We start from the raw sequence: 24,788 nt of genomic DNA, 5'->3' as shown, positions 1-24,788 counted from the left end.
ACGTTGATTACCTCTTCAATTTTTAATAGCCTCGGCGTAAAAAAAAAAAAAGCCTGGCAGTCTTCCTCTGTCGTCCATCTATCGCAGGATCCAGTTGTGAGAGATAAATGTCTTTTACATGCTGTGGTTCCTGCTGCAGGTAGTGGGGATTGACAGGGGCCTGTATCCCAGTTTCCACTGGCTATTTGTACGAATCGTGATCTGTCTTGTCAACAGTTTCAGCTACTACAGACCTTGGCATTTTAGCACTGTTGCCTCTCAGCTCTAGGGTGCGGGTTTTGATACATGAGCTTCCTGTGTGAGCTAGTGTTACAAAATACTGACATACTAGATTGAACACACAAAGCAAATCAGAAACCGCTCTTTACAATGTTGTCAGAAACATTTTGGTTGTGTGTATATCTTAGTGTTTTTTATGTTGGGGTGAGGGAGAGAGTCTAGATTAGGATGATTTGTTAGTCTGAAGGTTTTCTTGGTGCTGCAGTGTTGCTTACAGTGACACCTTAATTAAACATTCTTGCATGGGGACACTACTGTATGAATGTACTGGCCTGTATAGTAAGCCACTGCCTTGACCTTTTCTGTGCTGTCACCCTTCTCCCTGTTAATCTGATTTTCTTTTGCATGTCTTTGTCACAGTTCTGTGTAAAATAAAGGAGACTTGTAAGAGGTGAAGACCAATACCTCCTGCCAGGCTTTCCCTTTTCCTGATTTTAATTCATTTCAGTCAATAATTTCAAAAGGCTCTGCCATGCAGTCATCTAAGGGTGTTGGGGGGGAGCTTTGCCCTGCATGTGCATTTATTTAACCAAGAACTGACATTTTCTCTGGACTGTTTAAAAGACCTGTGCAACAGTGCATGTGGAGTAGTTCGTGTCTGTGTGTACTGTATAAAGATGACATTTGCATTTATGAAGAACGGAATCTTGCATCTCACCATGTTTACTGTTTATTTTTTATATTTGGGTTTCAAGTGTTTAGACATTTTCCATGCCAGGAGTTTATTCAAACTTTTTCTTTCTGTGTTGCAGCTGAGTGCCACCAGGTTTCAGGGGTTAAACAGTTTGGAAGACATCTCTGACATTATCACCCCCTCTCTTGGCGGATACCAGGTAGACTGTGGGCCTCTGTTTGTAAATGTATCCAAAGAAAACTTCTGATTCACTTAAGATTCCAGGGATTAGGCCACTCTTCTCTTTATAGAGATCCACTGCGTTTTTTTATGAATTATTTGATGCTTACATCGTCATGCACAAGGAGATTTGCCCAAATGTATTTTAAAATGTGCCTGTTGATCCTACCATTTATTTTTAGTTCTCTTAACTAATACCTTTGTAGTCTTCTATTCTTCTTCCCAGTCAAATATGTTATTCTTGCAGCGTGTTTGAGTTTTATGGTCTACAGAGTCTCTTGTTTGCAACGCATCTTCGCTAAACGCCCATACGTCACTTCCCTGTGCACTCTTCCCCTCCACTCCAGCGTCCCCAGCCTCCTGCTGAAGAAGAGGAGGATGCCGAGGAAGAAGAGACTGAGGAATTGGGCCACGTGGAGACCTACGCGGTCTACAAGCCATCCAAATGTATGACCAGTTTGTCAACTTATCTGTGCTTCTTTACTCATGCAAAACATTTAGTAAAACAATCTAAAAACAACAACAAAACATCTTTCATCTCTCTGCAGCTAAAATAGGCATCCCTCATCCTGATATTGTTGTTGAAACAAACACATTGTCCAGCGTTCCCCCACCTGACATAACGTATACGCTGTCCATTCCTGAAACCACTATCAAAAACGGATTGCTCTCTGATCTACAGCTAGAGGCCGTCATATATAGCTGCCAGGTAATTTCTCCTTTGTTTGCAGTGTGTCTAGATTTCATGCAGTTGCTGTGTTGTGCACTGATTGCTGTAATGTGTGCCTGGTGCAGTGGACTATCCTTTCTAATCCATTTTTGCCTCAGAACATCCTTAGATTAATATATGTGTTTTTCACAGTTGTGATGAGTTAAAACAATTGTCTCTCAAAGCCAAGCATTGAATATTTATTTCACATGAGGGTTATCTTAGAAACATTAGATGCTGTAGACAGCAGTGCCTTTTGCTGCCACCAAAGCAACACCAATCAATGTTCAGCAATTCTGTTCTTTTCCATCTTGATTCCCAGCAACATGAGGTGATCCTGCAGAATCGACAAAGAGCAGGATTCCTAATCGGAGACGGAGCAGGAGTGGGAAAAGGCAGAACTGTAGCAGGCATTATCTTGGAAAACTACTTAAAGGGAAGAAAAAAGGCATTGTGGTAAGGGATTAAGAGATAGGCAAACTCTAGTGTTCAGTTCCCAGGTTTGGGAGTATCCACAATTCTGTTAAATTATGGTTCAAGTAGTGTTCTTTTCTTAATGTGGATTATACTTTTGTCTTCAGGTTCAGTGTATCCAATGATCTAAAGTACGATGCTGAGAGAGATCTCAAAGACATTGATGCTCCAAATATCCCTGTGCATGCCTTAAACAAGGTGAGACTGAAGACCCAAAGAGGAGAAATCAGTTTTTCTTGGCTCTGTGTTGTTAATGTCTGATGCCACAGGAAATAAACAATTCTTCTCAAGGGCACTGCTCTGTCCAAGGCCCTGTTGTGAGCCAAGCAGTTGTTTCTGTTAAGGACCCAATCGTTCGTTAACATGGAAATTGTGTTACTGTTGAGTTTGAAGGAGATGACGTAGTGATGATTAACTATTGGAGCCACTGTGATTATTTATTTTGTGTAATAGAAACTTACTGAGACCAGAAACATTTGCACAGTATAGGTTCTAGATATAATTCATATTTTAATTTGAATTTAATACTTGCATTTCATAACTGTCACGTAAATAATCCTTTATAAAACCTAATCATAGGAGCAGAAATTTTATTCTACTCCTTTATCTTATAAATGCTTATAAATAACTAGTCACAGGCTACTGAGCAATTATGTGTCCCATTAATCTAGGATGGGGGTCTTCTCTGATGGTCCTGGAAACCCCAGTCCAGCAGGTCTTATAGATAATCATCAAATCATTAATTTCCAAAGACCTGTATCAGTTTACCCACTATATATTAAAGAAGTGTTTTTTTCTCAGTGAAAGTACTTGTATCAGAATACCCTTCTGCTTCTCAAGGCTGAGACTTCCCTTCACTGAACTTCATTGATTCGTTGATTGATCAATACTATAAACAAATATCTTACTCTTTAAAAGTTTATATAATTGACTGCGGCTCTCAGGGACTAGGGTTTGAGACCCTGGTTGTAGGCAGCTGTTCTGGTCAGTGTTCAGTGCACCTGATGCTCATCTCCTCTCCTCAGATTAAGTATGGTGACACAGCTACCTCAGAAGGAGTTCTTTTTGCTACATACTCTGCGCTGATTGGGGAGAGCCAGGCTGGTGGGCAGCACCGTACCAGACTGACGCAGATCCTGGACTGGTGTAAACCGGACTTCGATGGAGTTGTATCCTTTCATTTGCTTTTCTGCATTGGTTCATGAGACGTGTTTTTATCGTCCCCAGTGAATGTTTTTTCCCATATTCTTCCCGATTCTCTCATTGGCCTTGCAACGTTCCTGGTTAAAAGCAGCCAAGTGGTTTGGGGAAGCATAACGGCACTGTCCAGGGCTCTGAAGACTATTGATAAAGCACTGTGAAACAAGTCACAGGCAGTGCCACAGGGAATACGAAAGGCTATAACACAGTGCGATGGGAAGCGGCAACTGTGGAGCAGAGACAGATGGCAGCATCTGAGCTGCAATAGCGCGCAACGTGTCGTTTGTTTTCCTTAATGGCCGCTCCCCTGCAGATCGTGTTTGACGAATGCCACAAAGCCAAAAACGCCACGTCCACGAAGATGGGCAAGGCTGTCCTGGACCTGCAAAACAAGCTGCCCAATGCCAGGGTGGTTTACGCCAGTGCCACAGGTGAGGAATCATATAGTTTGATAAATTTGCGTTCGTGAGAAACATCGGAGATCTTTCCTGTTCCACAGTGTTCTCGACCCCCTAGTCCCATCAGCTGCTGTGGGCGCCTTCTCTCACATGCTCGGGGAGTGTCCAGAAGCGGTTAAGTTTCTGGAAACTACAGGTTTCCCTCTTTGTCCCACTTTTTTTTTTAAGGAAGGATATTCTTTATGCTCCCCTACTACTCGATTCATGATCTCTTGCTCCGACACTAACAGATCTAGCAGGATGTTCCCGCCTCTGCTAGACAGATTTTTCCTCTCCCGGCATCACTGGATCCTGTCTGATCCTGACATGAATTGTATGGCGCTCCTTGTAGCTGAGATCTGCAGGGCAGGGCGGGGCGGCAGGCAGTGCAAGCTTAGAGCAGCGCTGCTGCTGGTCAGATCTTATTGCGCAGGGCATCCATTGCAGTTGCCTGACTTTAGTTTTGGGGATCTTCAGTAGAAAACCTGGAAGGGTAGGTACCACCAATACCAGGGGTAAACGTTGGAGAGAGATGCTGTATTCTTTTTCTTGTTAAAAAATGTTAAAAAAGTTTTATTTGATATTGGCACAGCCCAGTGAAAGTTTAAAAGTCTCTCTATTCATGCCTTTCAAGGTGCCTCTGAGCCAAAGAACATGATCTACATGAGCCGGCTGGGAATCTGGGGGGAAGGAACCCCCTTTAAGACATTTGAGGACTTCCTGCACGCCATTGAGAAAAGGTCTGTTGCGGTAAATTCTGTATTATTATTATGTAATGTTTTTTTTTTCCCCAATATGGGAGATATGTCCTTCTGTCTTTAACAGAAATAGTTTAGCTTGATGGAATTGAATTTCAGGACCTTATCAGAACAGTTGTTTTGCCGATCGTGACCTGGGCAATATGTGCTGCTTATCCAGTTGTGTACAATGTCCTTGTGATTCTACAGAGGGGTGGGCGCCATGGAGATTGTTGCCATGGATATGAAAGTCAGTGGGATGTACATCGCACGGCAGCTCAGCTTTTCAGGAGTTTCATTCCGGATAGAGGAGATCAGTCTGGACAATGACTTCATGATGGTCTACAACAAAGCTGCAAAACTGGTGAGGAAGCCCGTGACTTACCATAAACCAATTAACAAAAGTAAATGAAATCCAATCTTTCTTTACTACAGACTAAAATGGGCTGGCTGGGTTTATTGCCCCCTCCCCCCCCCCCCTGTTTATTGTTGTCGTTGTTTCTGCAGAGTTAAAAGTTTTTCCGAGCCCAAAATCACGTCAACTTGCGATTTCTGGCTGATTATATCAGATTTTCCATATTGGTTTCCGGTATTCTTTATCTGATCTGGTTTGTGTTGCTTTGCCATGGCAAATGAATGATGCAATAGAAATAACCTGCACTGCCTGTGTTCATTGAAAAGAAATGAGCTACCAGTACTTTTCTGTTGTCCTGCGTTCCACTGCCAGGCCCTTTTCCAACTGATTAGCAATAGAAAGAGCTGCCTCTGCAGGTTCCATTTAGCACAACCCTTAGCCATCCAGTCGCCCCCACCCTTCCTGAGATGTGACCTTTGTCCGCCTCTTGCTTGCAGTGGGCTGAGGCCCTGATGGTGTTCCAGCGGGCGGCAGACGACCTGGGCCTGGTTTCTCGCAAGTCCCTCTGGGGCCAGTTCTGGTCGTCGCACCAGCGCTTCTTCAAATACCTCTGCATCGCCGCCAAAGTGCGCCGCCTGGTGCAGCTGGCGGAGAAGGAGCTGCTCAGTGGCAAGGTGGGTGTCCTCCGCAGGCGTGGGATCTCGGGCAGCGTGGCGTGTGGGGGCGCCCGTCATGCGTGATTCTGCCTGCCTCTTAGAGTACATGGCACGCCATCATCATAAAGTCCACAATAAACACGTCTTTATCTGAAGATCCATCCATCGATGCCATTTGGCGCTGGAAAAATACATATGTTAAGGACTTCTGATGTTCTCTTGGCAGGAGGTCAGGTTGCACAGGGGTTCAAAACAAGAAAGTCTTTGGAGAATCTAATCTCGATTCTCGATCGCTCGTAATGTTGTAGGAGTTTTTCTCTCTGTGCATAAGAATCCCATACATAAAAAAGGCAGAGTTTGTGCGAACGCGCCCTCTGGGTGGTGCACAGTGTGGTGCGCTTGTGAGCTCTGACCTGGACGCTGTACCCCTGCTCCTACAGTGCATCGTGATTGGACTGCAGTCCACCGGGGAGGCCCGCACCAGAGAGGTTCTGGACGAGAACGATGGCCATCTGGACAGATTCGTCTCTGCAGCAGAGTGAGTAAATCGGAGAGCTGAAGGGGTCCTAGCCAGCCTTATTCAAGTCGGGCACTTTTTAACGCTGACTTCCTGTATGATCTGGAAGGAAAGTAAATCACAGTAGAATAATTGTAATATCAATTATAAAACATGAAAACTGCTTATAAAAAACTGAAACTGCTTATATTTTCTAAGATGCCTTCAGGTTTTTGTGGGTTCTTCCCTGCAACTCTTTAGGTATCCCCAAATGTTTTTGTTTGTACATTGTCTTGATACACTGTTTGCACTTTGTCCTGTTTTTTACACTTGTTTTACAATCGAGAGACTTTCTGTAAGTAAGAATTCCATTGTACCAGTACCAGTTACATACGGCAATAAAGTTCAAGTTCAAGTTCAAATGTCCCTGGACTGCAATTTAAAAACCATTGGAATGGAATACATTACACAGAGAATACCAAGAATCTACTTGAATCTCTCAATATTTTGCTAAAGGGCACATGAGACTCATACTTGTGTTTACTGTATAATTAGTCAATTAGTATGCTGATGAAAACATTTTCTTGTCTGCATTTATTAAAACTAAGCTATTGCCATTTTGTTCTGCATTTTATAATATTTACTTGTTGACTCATATTAGACTTCTGTGACTTTGTGGGTTATGAATCAGGAGTCCCTGAATTCCTTGTTCTTTCTTCCCTCATTTCATCCTGACAGACTGAGGTAGCGACAGAAGATTTCCTTTAAAGCTTGCTCAATGAGATGTTATCAAAGTATATATTACACATGGCTATGTTTCTGTGGCTTGCAGTATGATATGCCTCTGTTTCTGTGTCTGAAAGTAGCTGCGGTATTTAAACATTTCATAGGTCATTGCTGTTGAATAAATTGGATTCTGAATTGAGTCTTCTGTCATGTGTAGCCCTCAGTCAGCTTGTGTTTGACTTTATGAAAGGGTACACAAGCTGTGTGCGTAAAAGAAATCTTCTCAGAGATCGGACTCTCTCATTACAACTCCCTAACTCTTGGTTCAATGCCACATTTGGTGGAATTCTGGCATTTGCTTTATTGCACACGAGATGCGTGTGCTGTTATTCATATTTCTCTTGAGCTTCACTGAGCTGTGCTGTAAGAATATTTCGTGTTGCCTCTTCCACAGGGGTGTATTTCAGTCTTTGGTGCTGAAGCACTTCCCGTCTGAGAAGCAGAAAAGAGAAAAGGGGGCTGGAAACAAAAGGAAACGTAAGAAAACCAATCCTTTTTTTTTCTTTTTTTAAAACATATTTAGGAGTTCAGAAGTACTGCAGGTTAAGAACATGAAAAAGCCTGGTAGACAGATGTTGTAATAATTGCGGTTTACTAGGAAAAAACATAATCGCAGTTGTAGCCAAAACCAAACTTAATTGCTGTCTACTTAATTACTACTATATAATGCTCTTGTTATCAAATGTGTTAAAACAGGGGCACAAGACGCCACCTGTCACCTGTGAAGATTAGAGACCCCTTATATAAATTAGGCAGAAATCCTGGATTTCCAGTTTCCAGAAATCCAGAAGCCCTGTAGGTGGATCAAGCTGCTTACCATTTTCCTGGGCATTCAGATTCCTCCCTGTCAGACTTACCTATTTGCAATGCATGAGACATTGTCATCTGGTTCTTGGGGCTTCCCCCCACCCCAGTCGCTTTCTGGATCTGCCCCTGTCAGATCAGATCAGATCACTTTATTGGCCCTATACAATTTCTTGCATTAGGAATGTGTCTTTTCGCATACCCCAACTTGCTCTCCAGGAGACACAGTAAGGGAGAGAAGCTGGGGGTCAGTGTGCAGGATCACCCATTTACACTGGAGACAGTTGGGGTTAAGGGCCTTGCTCAGGGGCCCAACGGAGCAGGATTCCTCTGCCGGCTGCAAGATACAAACTGGCAACCTTCCAGTCACAGGCGCAGATCCTGAGCCACAGAGCCACCGCCCCGCCCGTGAGGTGTCAAGGTCCCGAAAGGTGACCTGGTACTACAGGTGCTGAGCATGTTCTTGGCCTTTCAGGTAAGACCAAAGGGCGCCAGCCGAAGTTCCCAAAGCACTGCGTGGACGCTGGGGGTGTGATCAACATCAGCGACGACAGCAGCACCGAGTCCGACGGGGTGGACAGCGACTCCAACTCGTCCCCCGAGTCCCTCCTGGACAACGACGACGTCATCTTTGTCAACCACACTAACTGTCACACTGGTACGTCCCCCTCCGCCCGGCTGATGGGGTGCCGCATGTACGCCGGGGATCCGGGGGTTTTAATTTGTTTGGATTTGTACAGGAATCCTGTTGCAAGGAACTGAAACGCGTGCTAATCATTTGTCTTGTGTGGTTTTCCTGCCTTTTATTTTGACAGCGAAACTAGAAGAAATCAAGCAAGACCTCCTAAAAAAGATCGAAGACCTGGGAAAGGACCTACCTCTTAATACCTTGGACGAACTGATAGACCGGTTCGGCGGACCTGAGCGCGTTTCTGAGGTAGCCCCGCGAGTTGTCCAAAGCCGTGTGCAAGAGCACGTGTTTTTTTGTACGTTTCTTCGACACCCACCCCCACCCCAACGCACGTTTCTTGTCATCCTCTAGATGACGGGACGCAAGGGGCGCGTGGTCCGGCGCCCGGACGGCAGCGTGCGGTACGAGTCCCGCGCCGAGCAGGGCCTCACCATCGACCACGTCAACATCAAGGAGAAGGAGCGGTTCATGAACGGGGAGAAGGTGGGCAGCTTCCTGGGGTTTAGGTCTGATCAGGGCGCCGGCTGAGCCCGCTGATCCTTCACCCCCGGGTGCTCGTGGCGGTTGGCGTGGCACGCAGCAGAAAGGCGCGGGATGAGAGCTCCCTTGCCCTTGTTTAAGAAGTGTCTTTTCCCACAGTGCCGTGCTTGTGGTTCCTATCTCTCCTGAAGGATTAGCGTGCAGTTCAGGAGTCTCATTCTAAGCTCTTGGCCAGCCCTTCTTGTCATTCCTCTGCGTCATTAATGAAAGACCCTGAGAACAGCTGAGTTCCCCCGGGCTGCGTAAGGAGGAGTCCTGCAGTAGTGTGGCCTCATGAGCTTCAGTGCAACCGTAGTGTAAGTCGGCCCCTGCTTGCCCCTGCATTGACGTGGCACTCCTGTCTGATCCTCCTCACTCTGCTCAACAGCTGGTAGCCATCATCTCCGAAGCCGCCAGCTCTGGGATCTCTCTGCAGGCTGATAAGCGCGTGAAGAACCAGAGACGGAGGGTCCACATGACCTTGGAGCTGCCCTGGAGCGCCGACCGGGCCATCCAGCAGTTCGGTTAGTGGAGCTCACTGACAAAGACCCTCATATACATGACTGAGCTTGTCCCCGCGCTCAGGGACCCAGACTCCGAATCCAGGCTTCAGAGCGGCTCGAAAGGCATACTGATATGGAAATCCCTGTTGTTTAACAAGCACTACTTTTTGCATATATGTGTAGTCCGGTACATTGTGATTTGAATCTAAAATGCCAAAAGAATGCACATTCATGCTTTTAATTTAATAATTGCCTGAAAATGCCTTATAAGCAAATAAAGACAATAACCTAGGGCAAAGCTGTTCAGTGAAAACAGGAAAATTCAGATACCCCAAGAGTAATTAGTAAATGACCTGCTGACGATTTATCTGAAGGTGCATTTGACTTCAAACTGAAGACGAGTTCTTGTGAAACTTCTCAACAGATGTGTATCAGTAGCTGGTGATGCAGGGCGGTGCATCTCCACTGCCTTGTTTTGTGAAAAAAAATGAAACTTAAAAAGAAACCCAAGGTGTGAAACCACACTGGCAGTGGATTGAACTTCTGTACTGTGAAGCAATTATTTATAGCTTCTCTCTTACAAGGTTTCTTGTGCGCAAATGCATGTGATTAAATGTTGCAATGCAAAGCCTCTGATGGTGTGGCACTGTGTTGTGTTTGAACCTACGGTTTAGAATGAGTCTGGTGACCTTTATCATTCATCCTCCTGGTTAAAACTTCACTGGATGCCGTCAGAGTTAACCTAAATTGAAATCGGCTCAGTGCCTGCCTGAGTTACAGCTCAGTGGCCTGTGAGAGATGTGACTCTCCCTTATTTGCCTTGTATGGGCTTTCTGGTTCACCACCGGTTGGGGGGTTGGCAGAGAGGTGGGTGAGATTGTTACAAGGCCTCTTAATGCAGTCACGGAAATCAAAAGACTCACGTGCCAAAATTAGATGCCATCAAAATCATCCCGTTTGTGTCGTAAATAACAGGGGTGGTGCTGGTAATAAGTAAAGGTCCTTTAGCATGAAGGCCAGAGCTTCTGTTAGGTGACCTGTGGTGTGCAGTGCTCATTATGCTTCTCCTGCTTGTTTTCAGGTCGGACTCACCGTTCCAACCAGGTGACTGCCCCCGAGTACATCTTCCTCATCTCGGAGCTGGCGGGAGAGAGGCGCTTCGCCTCCATAGTGGCCAAGCGGCTGGAGAGCCTGGTACGTGGTCCATACCCCCCGCCACCCCGACACCCTGAAGTCATAATCTTGCATTCCTCTGGGCTCCCATGAAGTCATGACAGCTTTCTGGTAGATCCTGCACTATTTAGAAATAGTTGATGTTATATATAAGATTTTTTTTTCCCCCAAAGCTAAAACAAGGAGCAAGTGATCTGAAGCTTCTGGACGCTCTTTTTTATTTTCCTCTTGCCTCTTGGTTGGCCTGTGTGCTGTAGTTGCTTTTGTCCGAAGAGTAGAAGGTGTGCTTTATCCTTGGTTCGCTGCCTTGATCGCCTCTGGTGCATGCTTCCTTTCAACTTGGAAAAACATCTGTTATCTAAAAAGGGATTATGTCACAGGTGCTGCTAAACCTGCTCTGGGACTCGTAGACTAAGTTTAGCATTAGCTTCTGATCAAAGAAGAGCTCTTTGTTCTGACTGGGATAGAAGTGTATTAAGCAGGGAACAGGGTACATGGATCTTGGTACATAAAAATAGTTTTTCTTGTGTGTAAGTATGTTAAATAAATTTAAATGTCTGACAGCTCAGGGAATCTTTTTTGTATTTTTTATGACTTCTTCTGTTTTCTGAGCACATTCTGCACATGTAAGAGTTAATTCCTGGAGTTCTGGAATACCTCACTGTGAAAGCAGCCTTTGTATTGTAATCAGCTCTGTGAATCAAACCTAATCATGTCCTGTTTCAGCAACCTTTGTGCACACACACACACTCAGGGAATCGTCTGGCAGTGAAATTGCTTTTCCCTGAGGTTCAGTAAGGTAGAACAATATTCTGCTGGATTAAAGACCACTCCTAATTAGTAAGATTTTACCAATTTTCTGTCATTTGTTTAGCATCTGCCCTTATCTTTGTACATGTATAAAGATGATGAAATGACCAAAAGGCTTGCACAAACTTAAAAGCACCGTGCACGTTTGTTGGACATGAGGAAATGGCAAAACTCAAAACAGTACCCAGAGAGTGTGGATGCAGTGCAGCCTCCTGCATTTTACTTCGTGTTTGCAGTGGACAAGTGTAACAATCAAACGTCACTGCCAGTTTAAGAGATAGGAATGTTAGTGCAATATTCCTATGGCACAAGATTTCTGCCGGTTTAAGAGATGGGAGTGTTAGTGCGTTATGGTGAAAGAGTGACTGAAGAGTGCCGACAGCTGAAAGATTACATTTGCCGTCTTGAGCGATTCCAAAGGCACTTCTGACCTCTGGTGTGGCTTTATTCGGTGGCTAAGGGGTGAGGAAGTGGGATAACGGAGAGCAAGGGATGGAGCTATGTGAGGTCTGGCTGGAGAAAGAGTGGGTTTTGAGGGGTACATAACGGACAGATTACCCTTGATTGTAAAATCGTCAAATTGCACTACTTGACACTTTAATATGGTGTTCTCAGTGCACGATTTGAAAATCTGGAGTATGTAGGACTCTGACGTTTCTGATAACGTAAGCATTATGGAAGCCACTTTCCAAGTATACCATGGTTTTAAAGAAACTGAAGATTCAGTTGTGTACTGTTCTAATTTACTGCTGCCTTGAAGAGTGTTGTGCTGGTTTAAAGACGTTTTCTTGCTTTCCAGGGAGCTTTAACTCACGGCGACAGGAGAGCAACGGAGTCGAGGGACCTGAGCAAGTACAACTTTGAGAACAAGGTACGAGTGATTCTCTGGCCTCGGGTTACCCTGGCTCTGTTAACGCCAGGCTGACGGCGGTATGATTGGTATTAAATCATTATCCTACTGGAAAAAGAAAATCATTCCCTGCTGTTCTGTAGGAGAGGTCAGTTCTAAACTGAAAGAAAAATATTGAAAAATATAATTAGTAGACAACCTTAATCAACCGCTTTTGTGTTAATTGAAATTTTTTGCCCAGTATTGCATTGAAATGAACCTTGAGGTTGAATTGAAAGGTCTGTTTCATTTTGATGATATGTCTCATTTTGCTAACTGGTGTAGTCACCGAGACTTGATGGGTTGTTGTTTTTTTTCTTGCAGTATGGCACCAAGGCTCTGGACAAGATTACTAAAGCCATCCTGGGGCAGATCGAGAGCAAGGTACCCCCTCCTAAAGGCTACCCGGGTGGAGATGCCATGTTCTTCAGAGGTGAGGTCTGCTTGCTGGCACCACTGTGCCCCTGCCAGGGATCTGAGGACTGAGGTTCATGGCATTGCATTATTGTGTGTGATGGGTGAATCCGCCTTGTTATTTCAGACATGAAGCGAGGAATGATTGACGTGGGAATTTTCTGTAAGGAGCCACGATTTGGCATCAGTACAGAAAAAGGTGAGTGTAGGCATTGTATTTTTACTGGTAAAATATGACAAGGAAATGATTTCATTTTGATGCTTAGCATATATACAGTATGTACTTATCATATGTATGCCACTAATGCTTTTCGAAGAACAAAGTCTACAGTTTTGCTTATTGATTATATACTTTCGGTTTTATTTGGATTATTTCATTTGGATTGATCATTCATGACTTACAGGCACATTTGTGATCGCATAAAAACTCAATCACCTCACTGGGTGAAAGAGGTCTTTGGGCACATTTAATGGGGTGATTAAACCTGTTGAAACCCAACAGGGTTGATAGAGCTCAAGAAAGGAATCCAAGGGTGCCACTTATCAAAAGAGCAATGCCCTTCTGCCCCTGGTATGTTGGAGGCTGGGGTTTGTCCCTCCAGACTTGGTAGCAGTGGAACCACATCTTCTTAAATGGTGAATGAAGGTTTTTTGCAGGCTATCCTCATTGATGTCAGTGAGTGTGATGCAGGTGTGCATAATACACTGGACAACGGACTATGAATGGATAGGTCCAAGTCTGGTGGTCTAAGTGTGTAGCCACTAACAAACTCCTCTTGTTGCAATGGGACTACATCATGCTACATTGATGACATTGTAGAACCTCACTTGCTGCCCTTCCTGCAGGTTCCTCCCGATGTGATAACAGTCCATCAGGACAATGTTCATCCCCATGTCGTTCTTGTAACAACAGCTTTCTTGCGAGACTGACCTGAATGCGGTTCTCCAAGACCAGGGTTGGTGACCCCAGATGTAGACTGTGTGCAGAAGCTTGTAAGGTTCAGCACGGTCACAAACCCACCATTCTGAAACGGCAGCACAGGTCTGCTCCGTGTTGTGTTGGCTCGGTCAGGGTGTTAAGTGCTGACGTAGCCAGATTTCACCATCTGCAGCCCTTTCCCTTAGGCTAGTTCCAGCTGCAGTTCCTCATGATGTTTGTGTTTGCTTCTCCAGACTGCAGCATCACCAAGTTCCTGAACCGTATCCTTGGCCTGGAGGTGCACAAGCAGAACTCTCTTTTCCAGTACTTCACTGACAACTTTGACTACCTGATTGAGAAGGACAAGAAGGAGGGCAAATATGACATGGGCATCCTAGGTACAGAGCTGTGTATTTGTGTTCTTGAAGGCCTAGGCTTCACTGTAGCGATGAAAGTAGTGTTTGGATCATGTGCAAGCCTATATAAAGTGTTCAAAATACACCATTTGCAGTCACTTTTTATGGTATGTGGTTATGTCTGGGTACTCCTCACAGCTTTACCCGATCATAGCTTCGGCTTTCAATGCACCCTTATTGTAACAAAAGAGGCTGTATATGAAGAGACTTTATGCTTGCTAGGATGGTCTTAGTAGCCTCAGCTTGAATACACATGCTGCAAGTGCTGTATCTCCTTTCTCTACAGACCTGGCTCCAGGAAACGATGAGATCTACGAAGAGACTCAGGAGAAGTTCCTTACGCTGGGAAACCCACAGGATGGGCAGGTGATACTTTATAAGGTAGGCATCTCAGACAGTGGGTCCACTCCAGGTTTCTCTTACTGCACTTGGGTAGTAAGATGTATTCATGATTCAAGATCTGTGCCACATTTTTTCACATCTGTCTCACGCTGCTGGAGGTTCAATTTATTGATACATTGTTGCGGAGGTTAAAATACTACTTGATCTCCAGCTACCATTTCTGTAACAGTTTTTAAGGTAGAGGAATATTGGTAGAGAATTACTCAGTTCTCAGGAGTCACTGCTTGTGTGCAAAAGGATAGACCTGATCTTCAAATATTTCCCTTGAGGTCGTTCGTCATGATTGTTGTTTTTGGTTCCTGTTATGGGACTCAGTTTGATTCAGTGGTGCTCAGTGCAAAACCACACCCTTGGCTTTGAACAGGTAGCTGTGGCTGATTGCATGCTGACAGAGCCATCACAAAGCCTTGCAGTTACTCGTGGCAAGCAATCTAAAAAATACCTCAAAGAAAAAGCCTCTGAATTAGACTAGGTGAGAGGAGTCTGAAAGTGCGAGTGAATCACAGCTATAATCTTGCCCTTGCTTTTGGCCAATTTAAAGACAACTACTCGAATGCCATCTGACGCAATATAAACTGGTCTAGCTGCTTAAATGAGTCTGATCTGCTCTTCGTGATTCTGCCTGTTTCCTTGAACTGCAAAGGACACAGGATCTCTTTTAGACTTCGTAGAGGCCAAAGTGCCATAGTGGATATAAAGTTATATTTTTAGAGCTGTGGCACTCCTATCTGCAGCATCCAGATTGATCTTTCAGCGCTTTGGCTGATTGATGGGTCTAACTTTGAGCTGTTCTTTTTGTGTCCCCAGATCAGTGTGGACCGAGGAATGCCCTGGCAAGAAGCATACAGTAAATCTCAGAAGCTCAGTGGCCCCGACGAAGGGTTCTATCTCTCATACAGGGTAAGGAGATACCGTGAACACAAACTCTTTCTTGTGTATGCATGCAATTCAGCATATTTATTAGGACTGGCTGTTCTTCACCCCACTTCCTCCTGGTGCATTAGTTGACAGGTAGTGCTGTTATTTATTGTCTTTTCAATAAATGAGCATTGCATTACTTTGGATTTCAAATTACAAGAGAACTTTGGCAGAGTTTATTAAAAGTGTTTGTGTAAACCCAAGCATTTTTTAACTAAAGACGATCATGGTCAGTTGTCTTTGCAAGACATTAAAAATAATCGCAAGGGAGCACTGATCCTGCATATTCAGGAAAAGAAAAAAAATACCAAAACGCTTAACCAAATCAGTTTCACGAAGCATAACGTCTTTCAAAAAGATAATGCCTAGGAAAATCTGGGAAGATCCTATAGGAATCTTTGGCTTCACTCTCCTGGCTGAGAACTACATGGCCACAGAACCAGGAAGACAGGACCCCGCAGAGAATGATGTTCACCAGGGGGGAGCTCCCCAGGTGGAGAGGAGGTGGAGAGGGACTGGACGAGGGATGAAGGAAGACTGGTGTGACTGGCCAGAGAGTGAGAGGCTCGCTAGGCTTTCCTAGTTTCTCCGGAAGCGAGGCCATAAGAGGAGCAGAGGTGAACGTCACCTTGGTCGCTGTCATCTGTCCCGAATTGTGTTAAACACCTCATTGCGTTTCAGAATAGTCCAAATCAAAGAAAACCTGATCTCCCACAATCTTACTGGCTCTAAAGAACCTTGAAGTGGGGATGATGCAGACTGGCAGAGCTGAAGCCAGTTGCCTGCTGCTGTTCTAAGTGTTCACTCTTCAATTTTGACGGCTCTCCACAGTTGCGGGGGAGTCACCCGTGTGTACTGCTGGCCGAGCAGGGCCGGGGCAAGAACTTCACGTTGTACAAGCCCAATATCGGCAAGCAAGCGCATCCCGAGAGCTTGGACAACCTGCTTAAGAAGTACCGCAAGGTGAGGGCCTGCTAGGAGCACTTGTCATGCATTGTACAGCTGAAACACTTTCTTGAGTTATTCCGCCCACTTCCTTTTTAGTTTCTAATTTTATTAGACTTTCCAGCAAGTAGAAAGCCGCCGGGGGAGGGAAAAGATTGCAGTTCGTCAGGGGTTACTGAACATTGCCATTTAAAAGACTGATTAAATAAAAGATGAAAGCAGTAAATTATTTTACTTTGCATATGTTTTACCTGTAAATCCTTCTTATTGTAAATGCAAAGTTTGAAAAAAATGGGATTGTTTTCTCCTTGAATATTGAGTTTGGTGATAAGAAGTAAGGATGGGGTTTATATCTGGTTTTGCATGCTTGAATTGTTTTGTTAGCACTGCTTTTTCATTCAAGATACCTTTACAGGTTTATACTGACACCTAGTGACAGCATTTTATAAATGCACCTCAACGTCTACATTACCATCCATTCTAATAAAAAAGAAGTTTAATACATAATGCTGGCATAATACATCAGGGAGAACAAAATTATTAAATGCTGCTGTTAATGTACAGCATTTCACACAAACAGTCCTGAGAGAGGTCCTGGGTTTTTTTAACATGGTAGGCATTGTTTGGAGAAGTCTGGGCAGTGTATTCAAATCGAAGGAGCTGGTAATCCCTACCAGCCAGATTTCAAGGTCTTGGACTTAAGGATACTCCTCTTCTCCTGCTCGTGTGACTTGATATGCTGTGCTGACTTCCAGGTGACCCCAGAAGAGGCCCAGGATCCCTGGGAGAATCAGTTCCAGTTCTCCTTCCGGAAATGCAGCCATGCCAACTGGTGAGTGTGCAGGGCTGGCGCCCAGCCGAGCAAGCGGGAGCTGGGAAGCTGCGGCCGTCATGACAGGAAGCAAACCCAGCTGGCGTGCCGGTATCCTGCAAATGTGCCATTCCCCTGTCATGGAAAGGGTCTGGCTCTTTGTCAGTCACTGACATCTCGCTGAGAAGTCGGAGCAGCTTCTTAAAGTCTTTTAAGCAGACAATATTGTTGCATTTTGGGGAGATCGAGCACCTAGATAACTGAATAGTTAGGAAAAGGCTTTTTGAGCTCCCTGTGTTTGTTGACGGAAGCTGTTGACGGGTCCCTCTTGTTAGTTGTGAAGCGTGTGATGTCCAGTTGCCTACTTGAGCGCGGCAGGTGTAGCTGAAGTGACCGTGGGCCGCCCTGCTCTGACCCCTGCACCCTCCCACACCCCTCAGGAACGGGAAGTGCAAGCAGATCGAGGAGGGGCACGAGTGCTGGCAGGGCATGCGCCTGCGGCAGTACCACATGCTGTGCGGCGCCCTGCTGCGCGTCTGGAAGAGGGTGGCGGACGTGGTCTCCGACATCACCAACTCCAGCATCCTGCAGATCGTCCGGCTCAAGACCAAACAGAACACCAAGCAAGTCGGTGAGTCCCGGGACCGGGGCCGCCGCTGGCATGGGGGGAGTGCGTGAGTGTGCGTTGTTGCCAAGCACGGTGAAAGTGCGGAGTTAGGCACCTCGACCACCTTCTAGTGTAAAATATTCAAGTGTGCCTAGTATAAAACTAACGTTACGGGCAAAGAAGCTTGATATTATTGCAGGACTGTCAGAATTATGAGAACCACATCATGAATGGTCAATTTGTTTGACGTATGGGCATGTGCTGTGTATATCTGCCACAGTGTATTATTTAGCAGTTGCACAGTGTCACTGCATGACTGACAGTCATCACAGGTAAGCTTGCATGATCGTATGCGCCCGCGTGCAACTAAAGGATGCCCAGCCAGCTCTGTGAACGCTTAACTCAGCGCCCTCTTTCTCTGTGCCCGCAGGCATCAAGATCCCAGAGAACTGTGTGCTGCGGGTGCGAGAGGAGCTGAAGCAGATGGACGAGGAGGTCAAGAGGAAGCGCATGGAGCGGCTGCAGCGGGCGCAGGAGCAGCGGGAGCAGCGGGCGCAGGAGCAGCGGGCGCAGGAGCTGCGGGCGCAGGAGCTGCTGAGCCAGCAGAGGCAGATCCAGGAGCTGAAGAAGTACTTCACCGCCCCGATGCCCCTCGACCTGTCCGGCCAGCCGCCGCTGCTGAACAAAGTGCCAGGCATGGCCCCTGGGCCCAGCCTGCACATGCTGCAGTTCAACAGACACGCCGCGAGCAACCACCTCAGCTCCTTGGATGACATGCTAGTGGACCTTACCAGCAGCCCCTCGCCGACGGCCGACTCCGGGCCGTGCATGGACAGCGCCGGGAGCACAGCGGCCTCCCTGCAGGAGGAATTCAGCCTGGAGTCTTTCATCTCGCCCGCACACCTTGGCATCGCACAGGCGCAGCAGCAGCAGCAGCAGCAACATCAAGAAAGCCAGGCGGCGCACTCGGCCCTCATGCAGTCAGACTTCCTGGATTTCCAGGAGCCCCCTTCCTCTCTGAGCTTGCCTCCGTCTTACCCTCTGTCGGCCCAGGCGGTCCTGCCCTTGACGACAATGCCCAGCTCTGTCCCCACTGCTTCCTTGGTTTCCTTCTCCTCCTCCTCTCTAGTCCCGTCAGAACAGCCGCTCTCCTTGCCCAACGGGCACTGCAGCACAGACATCAACTTCCGTGAGGTTTTGGACAGCATGTTGCGGACCAACCCGGGACGCCAGTCTGTTATCCAGTACAGTATGAACCAGTTTTAAGTGGCTGGCTAGTGGCACCCTCCATCCCTTCCTGGTGCAATGAGCATCTCTCTCTCTGTCTCTCTCCCTCCCCCCCCCCCACAGTTCAGGCCTCGACGTTACCTTGCCTGAAGTATTCTTTTATCTCTGATTTTTATATTTTGATGTTCAGATCTGTTTTACAAGTTCTACAAAAAGAAGAACAGAAGGCTCTTCTCTTTGTCGTTTAGGAGTTAAAATTAACAAAAGCATCTGTATTTTAGCTAAAGAGAAATTGGACATGTATGGCAACAATATTACTTGTAGTCAACTCAAATCTCAACTCTGAGGCTCCTGTCCTTTCAGTTGTTTTTACTTTTTTTTGGGAGTCTGCATCCCCTCCCCCCCAAAAAAACAAAACAAAACAGTGTAGTCATCTCTAATTCATTGGCCATTTTCCCTGCTGGAGAGTGCACGTGGTCCTGTACAGGGATCTGAGTGGACCAGAGTCTGTGAATCATAGCCATTGGGTTGCAGCAGATTCACTGCAGTCTGCAGAGAGAGAGGGCTGCACATCCAGCAGGACCGAGGGACTGAGGCAGTGCGGCTGAACATGGGCAGCCTGTGCTCAGGAGTCCAAGAGCCTTCTGGTATTTATTCCACATTGGCTCTCTGCTGAACAGTTGCACTAAGCATTAGCATACTTAGTCAAATGTAGGCAGTCTCTATGAAGAGTACCAGCCTTGAGGACCTGGTATCCCAGTCTGTGGCTTAGTAATTCATACTAAGTGGGCTTAGAGTCTTATTGTCTTCTTAGCTCCAGTATTTAAGCTGTGGATGTTCTTGTTTCCTTTTCTTTTTTCAAAACGGTGAGGCTTCAGGAGTCGCCATCCCCTGTGCTGTTAATTCGAAAGACTGGTTTGCATCTTTGACCTCGCAGTGATCTGGCGCTCGAGGCTTCCTGCAGAAAACGGTCAGGGTGCCTGAGATGCATTGCTTACCATGGGAGCGGAATACCGAGTTCAGTTTGCACGTGAAACTGGAGCAGGCCACACCTTTGAAATGGTGTCCTCTCCGTACTGAGCTGTCTCTGCTTGTCCTTGACCAGAAAGGCAAAACCTGATTGAACTAAGCTGCGTTTAGAAATGTCACCTGAAGAGGCACAGGTGACCTGTCAGCTGGTGCTCCTCTGTCCTTGCTTCCTTTCTGCTGTGCACCTAGTTTTTGCTTTCATGTTGTTTTTGGTGAGAGCATGTCTCCCCCTGCTGTCCACTCTGTGCTATAGCAGCACATTTTGGAAAGGATCCAGAGCCATATGCAGTCCCTCAATGTATGCTGACATTGCAATGTTCTCTGAAAACTTTTATAAATTGTTATAAAGGTTTCATGCACATTTTTCTTATATAATAGGGTACTATTAGCATCAAAATGCTTTGGTCTCCTTTCCTCAATGTATAAACTAGAACTGAGATTTATTTCGTGGCAAGGTTAACATTTTCCAACACACTGCAGTTATTATTTTTTTTAAATACACAACTTCCACTTTAAAGCACAGGAGAAAATAAGCGTGTCGTAAAACAGATGCTTCTGAATCGGATCAGCCATCAGTGGTCAGAAGCTTTTCAAGTTTAAAGAAGCAGTGTTAAGCTTAATTTTTTTTCTTTTTCCGGGAAAAAAAAAAGTCAAGGAAAGGCCACCCAGAGAAAGACAGAGAAAGACACAGGTTTTTGTTCTGGTTGTATTCACCCCATAACCTCAGTGCTGTACCACTGTCCTCCCCTCTCTGTCCCTCATCAGGCGGGGCTGGTGGGGGAGTCCTTTTCCACGGCTGGAAAAAAGAAAACAGACTCCTTTTACAACAGTGCCTTTGGAACATGCTAAGAAATGCAGTCTTTTTATTATGCGTGTATATACATTTGTACTCCAGTAGTGGTTGTCTAATTTCTTAGAACTGATTTAAAAAAAAAAACAATTCCTCCTGATCTCCTCTGCACTGCCTGAACAGCACAGATCTGCGGCCTCGTGTCCAGACTGTCCCACTGCTGAGCCCACATTGTGGTTGAACAGCAGCCTCGGTATGGCAGTGCCACACGGCTGTGGTGCTCGGCAGTCTGTTCATGTCCTGCGTCACACGGGACCTTCCTTTAACCCGCGAGGAGTACCCCCCAGATCAACAGGACTGTGGCTCTTCCCTGACAGACAGGGCAGAAGGACTGACTTACAATTCTAGCTTTGTTGTACTTCTGACCGGCATTAATACAGGGGGGTAAGGCTGCCTTGGCGCTTTGATCCTGTTCCAATAAATTGGAAGTCATTTCTTTAAAACATGCAGTTGTTTCCTGCTCACTCGACTGATCGTGGCTATTAGGATCAATGAAAGAAGTTAAGGGGCAGTTACGTCCTCATGGGCGGAATTTATAGAATGAAGTGCAAAGTCAAAAGTTGCCTTCCCCTATAATGAACCCAAATATTACACTTGTGGTGATCGTCCTGTGTGGTGAACAGTGTGTTTGGCTCTTGTATGCAGTGTGACCTTTCACTACAGCATACACGGCTGAGCGGACATTCTTGTAGGCCTGCCTAAATACTCAGGTAAGTCTGCAGTCTTTGATGCTGCATTAGCCTCCTTTGCTTCTCATGTAATCCCAGCCTGTCTACCCGAACAGCAATTCCCTGTCGCAGCTGGGCGAGCGAACGAGAGTAGCCCGCGCTGCACCCTACTCCAGTGGGTTAACGGAAGGCCAGGCCCAAGCAGAGTAGCCCGTCTCCTGTCTCTGCCTGGAGAGGGCGTGTGACTTAGCAATAAGACATCCTACGAGACATCTGCATTGATGCTGAAAAACCTCTCAAAAATGTTGTTTACGCTCAGAAAAGGAAATTGAAAAGTAAATATGTTCAGAATAAAGTTTTATCTCAATCGATTACTTTGAGAACGTCTCACCTGCTGCATACAAACTTTGTACATAACAGACATACGAGTTTGGAGTCCTTTATTTTAGGACCGATAAGGCTTGTGTCCTATGTTGTAAAAATGGGGTGAAAGCAATGTATTGTGTTAAGATTATTATTGTCATTGATGTTATTATTATTTATATTTAAGGGACTTCTTAGAGGAAATTTTTAGAATATAATCCTGTTCTGTAGTTTAATAATACTTAATGTTATGTCAGGGACTTTTCTAGAAAACAAAAAGAATTACTTTAAAAATATATATATATTGTAACCTGCCACCAAATATATTGCACTGTTCTGTACTGCTGTACAGGATCGCTGTATTCGTTTCTCTTTCCTTTCTGTTGTAATTTTGTTTTGATTTTTAGGATTATTCTCAGTAATAGTTATTTTTTTCCACCTAGGGCTTTAGAATGCGAAGTGATACCAAAGTGTTCAGCTCCTGAAGTTACCTGCTAAAACTGTTCTAAATCTCAGGAAGAAACATGTATATATATACACATATATGTATAAACATGTAAGCATTTGTTTATATGTATATGTACATGTATGTGTACATGTGCTCAAATATGTTGATAAAATGTTGAAGCAGTATCCCTTTTTCAAGATCACAAAAACCAGTGCTGAATTATTTTAAAAATTCAGCACTGTGATGTTGAGACAAAAAAGAGATACTGGCTTTCTCTAACTTGATGCTTGGATGCCATTGTTCAATATTGTAAAGCTTTGTTCATTTAAAATGTTTATGCCTTCTTAGGGTGCAGATCAAATCTTGTTTCCAAATGGGAACATTTAACTTCGTTTGGTTTTGTTTGTGTATACAGTTGTTTTTGTGTACGATAACAAGGCTGGAAAAAAAATCTAAACTGAGAAAGCTTAATGGTTTGGCATCAGCCCTCACCTAAACTGACAGATATTGAACAGTTTAGTACTAAGTGTGCTTTGCTTGTTAGTTGGAGTTCCTTTGCATGGTCTCCTGCCCATCTCCAAGAATCGCACAGTGACTTGCTTTCTCCTCTCACTGGCCATTAACTCATCCTGCTTCATGACTGGTTCTTGGCATGCAGCGTACGCAGAGGTCATAGGTGCCTCTCGCTGCATGCAAACAGCTATGCTAATCTTTTTGTTTGGAGGTGGCAGAACACTTTATCCTGTGCAAGTGACTGAATGCATCATTCAATAAAAAACCAGGATACAATACAGAAATGTAGATTAAATATTGAATAGTCACCCTTTTGAATTTTAAGGCTCCTTGTGGGGAAAATCCATAGCAAAGCACATCTCTTATTCAGTGGAAAGAGGAGGAAAAAAAGGCAATAAAAGACATCTTCGATAAAAATATTGCAGTGAAAACAATGAAATGTGACAACAGGGCAAGAGACCCGTGGAGCTCATTTACTGAAAAATCCCATTTTAAACTTTCTTGTGGTTTTTGGGACTTTCTTTTTTAGTGATTTGTACTAAGAATGGCATAATTCTGTTATCGTCCAAACAAAGTTAAGAGCCCATTTTGTATGACTCAAAGCAAGGGAATCCTTCGTGTTCCTAACCTTTTACCGGTTTGTGTTTTATAATTAAATTTATATATATATATAAACTTTCCTGACCTGGCAGTTTTCAGAGTGTCACATTTAAAAATAAATTATTGCTAACAAAAAAGAAACATGCTACTGATTGTATGTATTTTTTAAAAAATGCTATTTTTTCTGTAAAACTGTTTAGCACTTTTATCCTGGGTTTGCTTTTGTTTTCTATATATTTATAATTTAGATCGTTGTATATATTGTACAAATTGTGCCTTTTAACTAATTCTTTTAAAAGGTTTTCTACTTATATCTGAAGGAATATATTGTATTGCAATCTGGTCTTTGTTAACAAAATAAAGTCAATAAAAAGTAAGGGATTGCAGACATGATTTAAATTGTTACCATATTTTGCTGGTGGGCATTACATTGGTTTGTTTTAAACTTTCACAACCCCCCCTGCACCTAAACTTTTAATGGCTTAATTAGATCATTGAACTTAATTCTCATGTATTACCGTGTCTTTAGTTCCAGGTGAGGTGTGCCCTGATACTGGTGGGCAGCTATCTGCAGATTATCTTGGCCTGGACTCCCCAAGTCCTGAACTTGCTGTCCCACACCTGCTTTTTTGTTGTAGCCAAATTCTCTTACACTTTAAGTTGATAATGTTTAACCTGAACCTTTTCATTGTTTCCTGTTCTAAGAAGTGTTGAAACCTTTTTTAACTTGTACATTTCATAACAAAGCTCTTAGGTTCTGAGTAGAAAAAAATTGCAAGTATTCAAATCAGCTTGTTAAATAAGGCTTTAATTAAAAAGATCAGATCACGTGGATTGGGATTTCTAAATTTTCCATTAGTGTTTTTCTCAATCCTGGGCCTGGTGGTTATCATTCAGCCCCAACTTCATAACTGAAGCCTTACATGATCCAGTACCTGAGTACTTTTGTAACTGTGACTGTTCCTGCTTTTCATTCCAATTAAGGCAGTATGCCTTAACAGACCAAGTACATCAATAATTCATTCATAATTGGAAAGCATAGTGCCTACTGATACTCGGCTCCTGTTGGGACTGCTGTACAGATATTCACTAGGGCTGTAGTCCATTGAAGTTTTAAAGTCAACAATTCTTAATAGGTAAAGACTAAAGACTTACAGAAAGTCATAGGATGGCCCAAGTAAGTGAATGTCTGATGAGGTTATTAGTTCACAGTGGACTGAAAAACAGGCTCCTAGAATGAGAGGTCTGATCTAATTAAATATGGAATTGTAATACTTCTAACTAGAC

The 24,788-nt window shown here is 44.6% G+C and overlaps 1 protein-coding gene across 7 annotated transcripts in view; it reads left to right on the top strand.

Annotated features, from left to right (window-relative positions):
• Positions 1-23,894, top strand: part of sbno2b (strawberry notch homolog 2b) — a 72,420-nt gene extending 48,526 nt beyond the window's left edge. For all 7 annotated transcript variants that reach the window (XM_015365580.2, XM_069186108.1, XM_015365579.2 and 4 more), the window contains 27 exons: positions 1,032-1,112; positions 1,480-1,579; positions 1,681-1,841; positions 2,164-2,297; positions 2,423-2,513; positions 3,341-3,484; positions 3,829-3,946; positions 4,587-4,692; positions 4,900-5,053; positions 5,542-5,718; positions 6,141-6,238; positions 7,377-7,459; positions 8,262-8,444; positions 8,602-8,723; positions 8,829-8,960; positions 9,385-9,520; positions 10,581-10,693; positions 12,282-12,353; positions 12,696-12,804; positions 12,913-12,984; positions 13,959-14,102; positions 14,407-14,501; positions 15,330-15,422; positions 16,272-16,403; positions 17,141-17,217; positions 17,637-17,827; positions 18,234-23,894. In XM_015365580.2, coding sequence (XP_015221066.2) covers positions 1,032-1,112; positions 1,480-1,579; positions 1,681-1,841; positions 2,164-2,297; positions 2,423-2,513; positions 3,341-3,484; positions 3,829-3,946; positions 4,587-4,692; positions 4,900-5,053; positions 5,542-5,718; positions 6,141-6,238; positions 7,377-7,459; positions 8,262-8,444; positions 8,602-8,723; positions 8,829-8,960; positions 9,385-9,520; positions 10,581-10,693; positions 12,282-12,353; positions 12,696-12,804; positions 12,913-12,984; positions 13,959-14,102; positions 14,407-14,501; positions 15,330-15,422; positions 16,272-16,403; positions 17,141-17,217; positions 17,637-17,827; positions 18,234-19,069 — 3,954 coding nt within the window. In that variant the 3' untranslated portion in view covers positions 19,070-23,894. The remainder of the gene's footprint in view (positions 1-1,031; positions 1,113-1,479; positions 1,580-1,680; positions 1,842-2,163; positions 2,298-2,422; positions 2,514-3,340; positions 3,485-3,828; positions 3,947-4,586; positions 4,693-4,899; positions 5,054-5,541; positions 5,719-6,140; positions 6,239-7,376; positions 7,460-8,261; positions 8,445-8,601; positions 8,724-8,828; positions 8,961-9,384; positions 9,521-10,580; positions 10,694-12,281; positions 12,354-12,695; positions 12,805-12,912; positions 12,985-13,958; positions 14,103-14,406; positions 14,502-15,329; positions 15,423-16,271; positions 16,404-17,140; positions 17,218-17,636; positions 17,828-18,233) is intronic.
• Positions 23,895-24,788: the final 894 nt, after the last annotated feature.

This window comes from Lepisosteus oculatus, chromosome 29 (assembly GCF_040954835.1).
Source record: "Lepisosteus oculatus isolate fLepOcu1 chromosome 29, fLepOcu1.hap2, whole genome shotgun sequence".
NCBI classification, from domain to species: Eukaryota; Metazoa; Chordata; class Actinopteri; order Semionotiformes; family Lepisosteidae; genus Lepisosteus; species Lepisosteus oculatus.
Note: the sequence above shows the minus strand (reverse complement) of the source record. Positions and strands in the feature narration are given on the sequence as shown.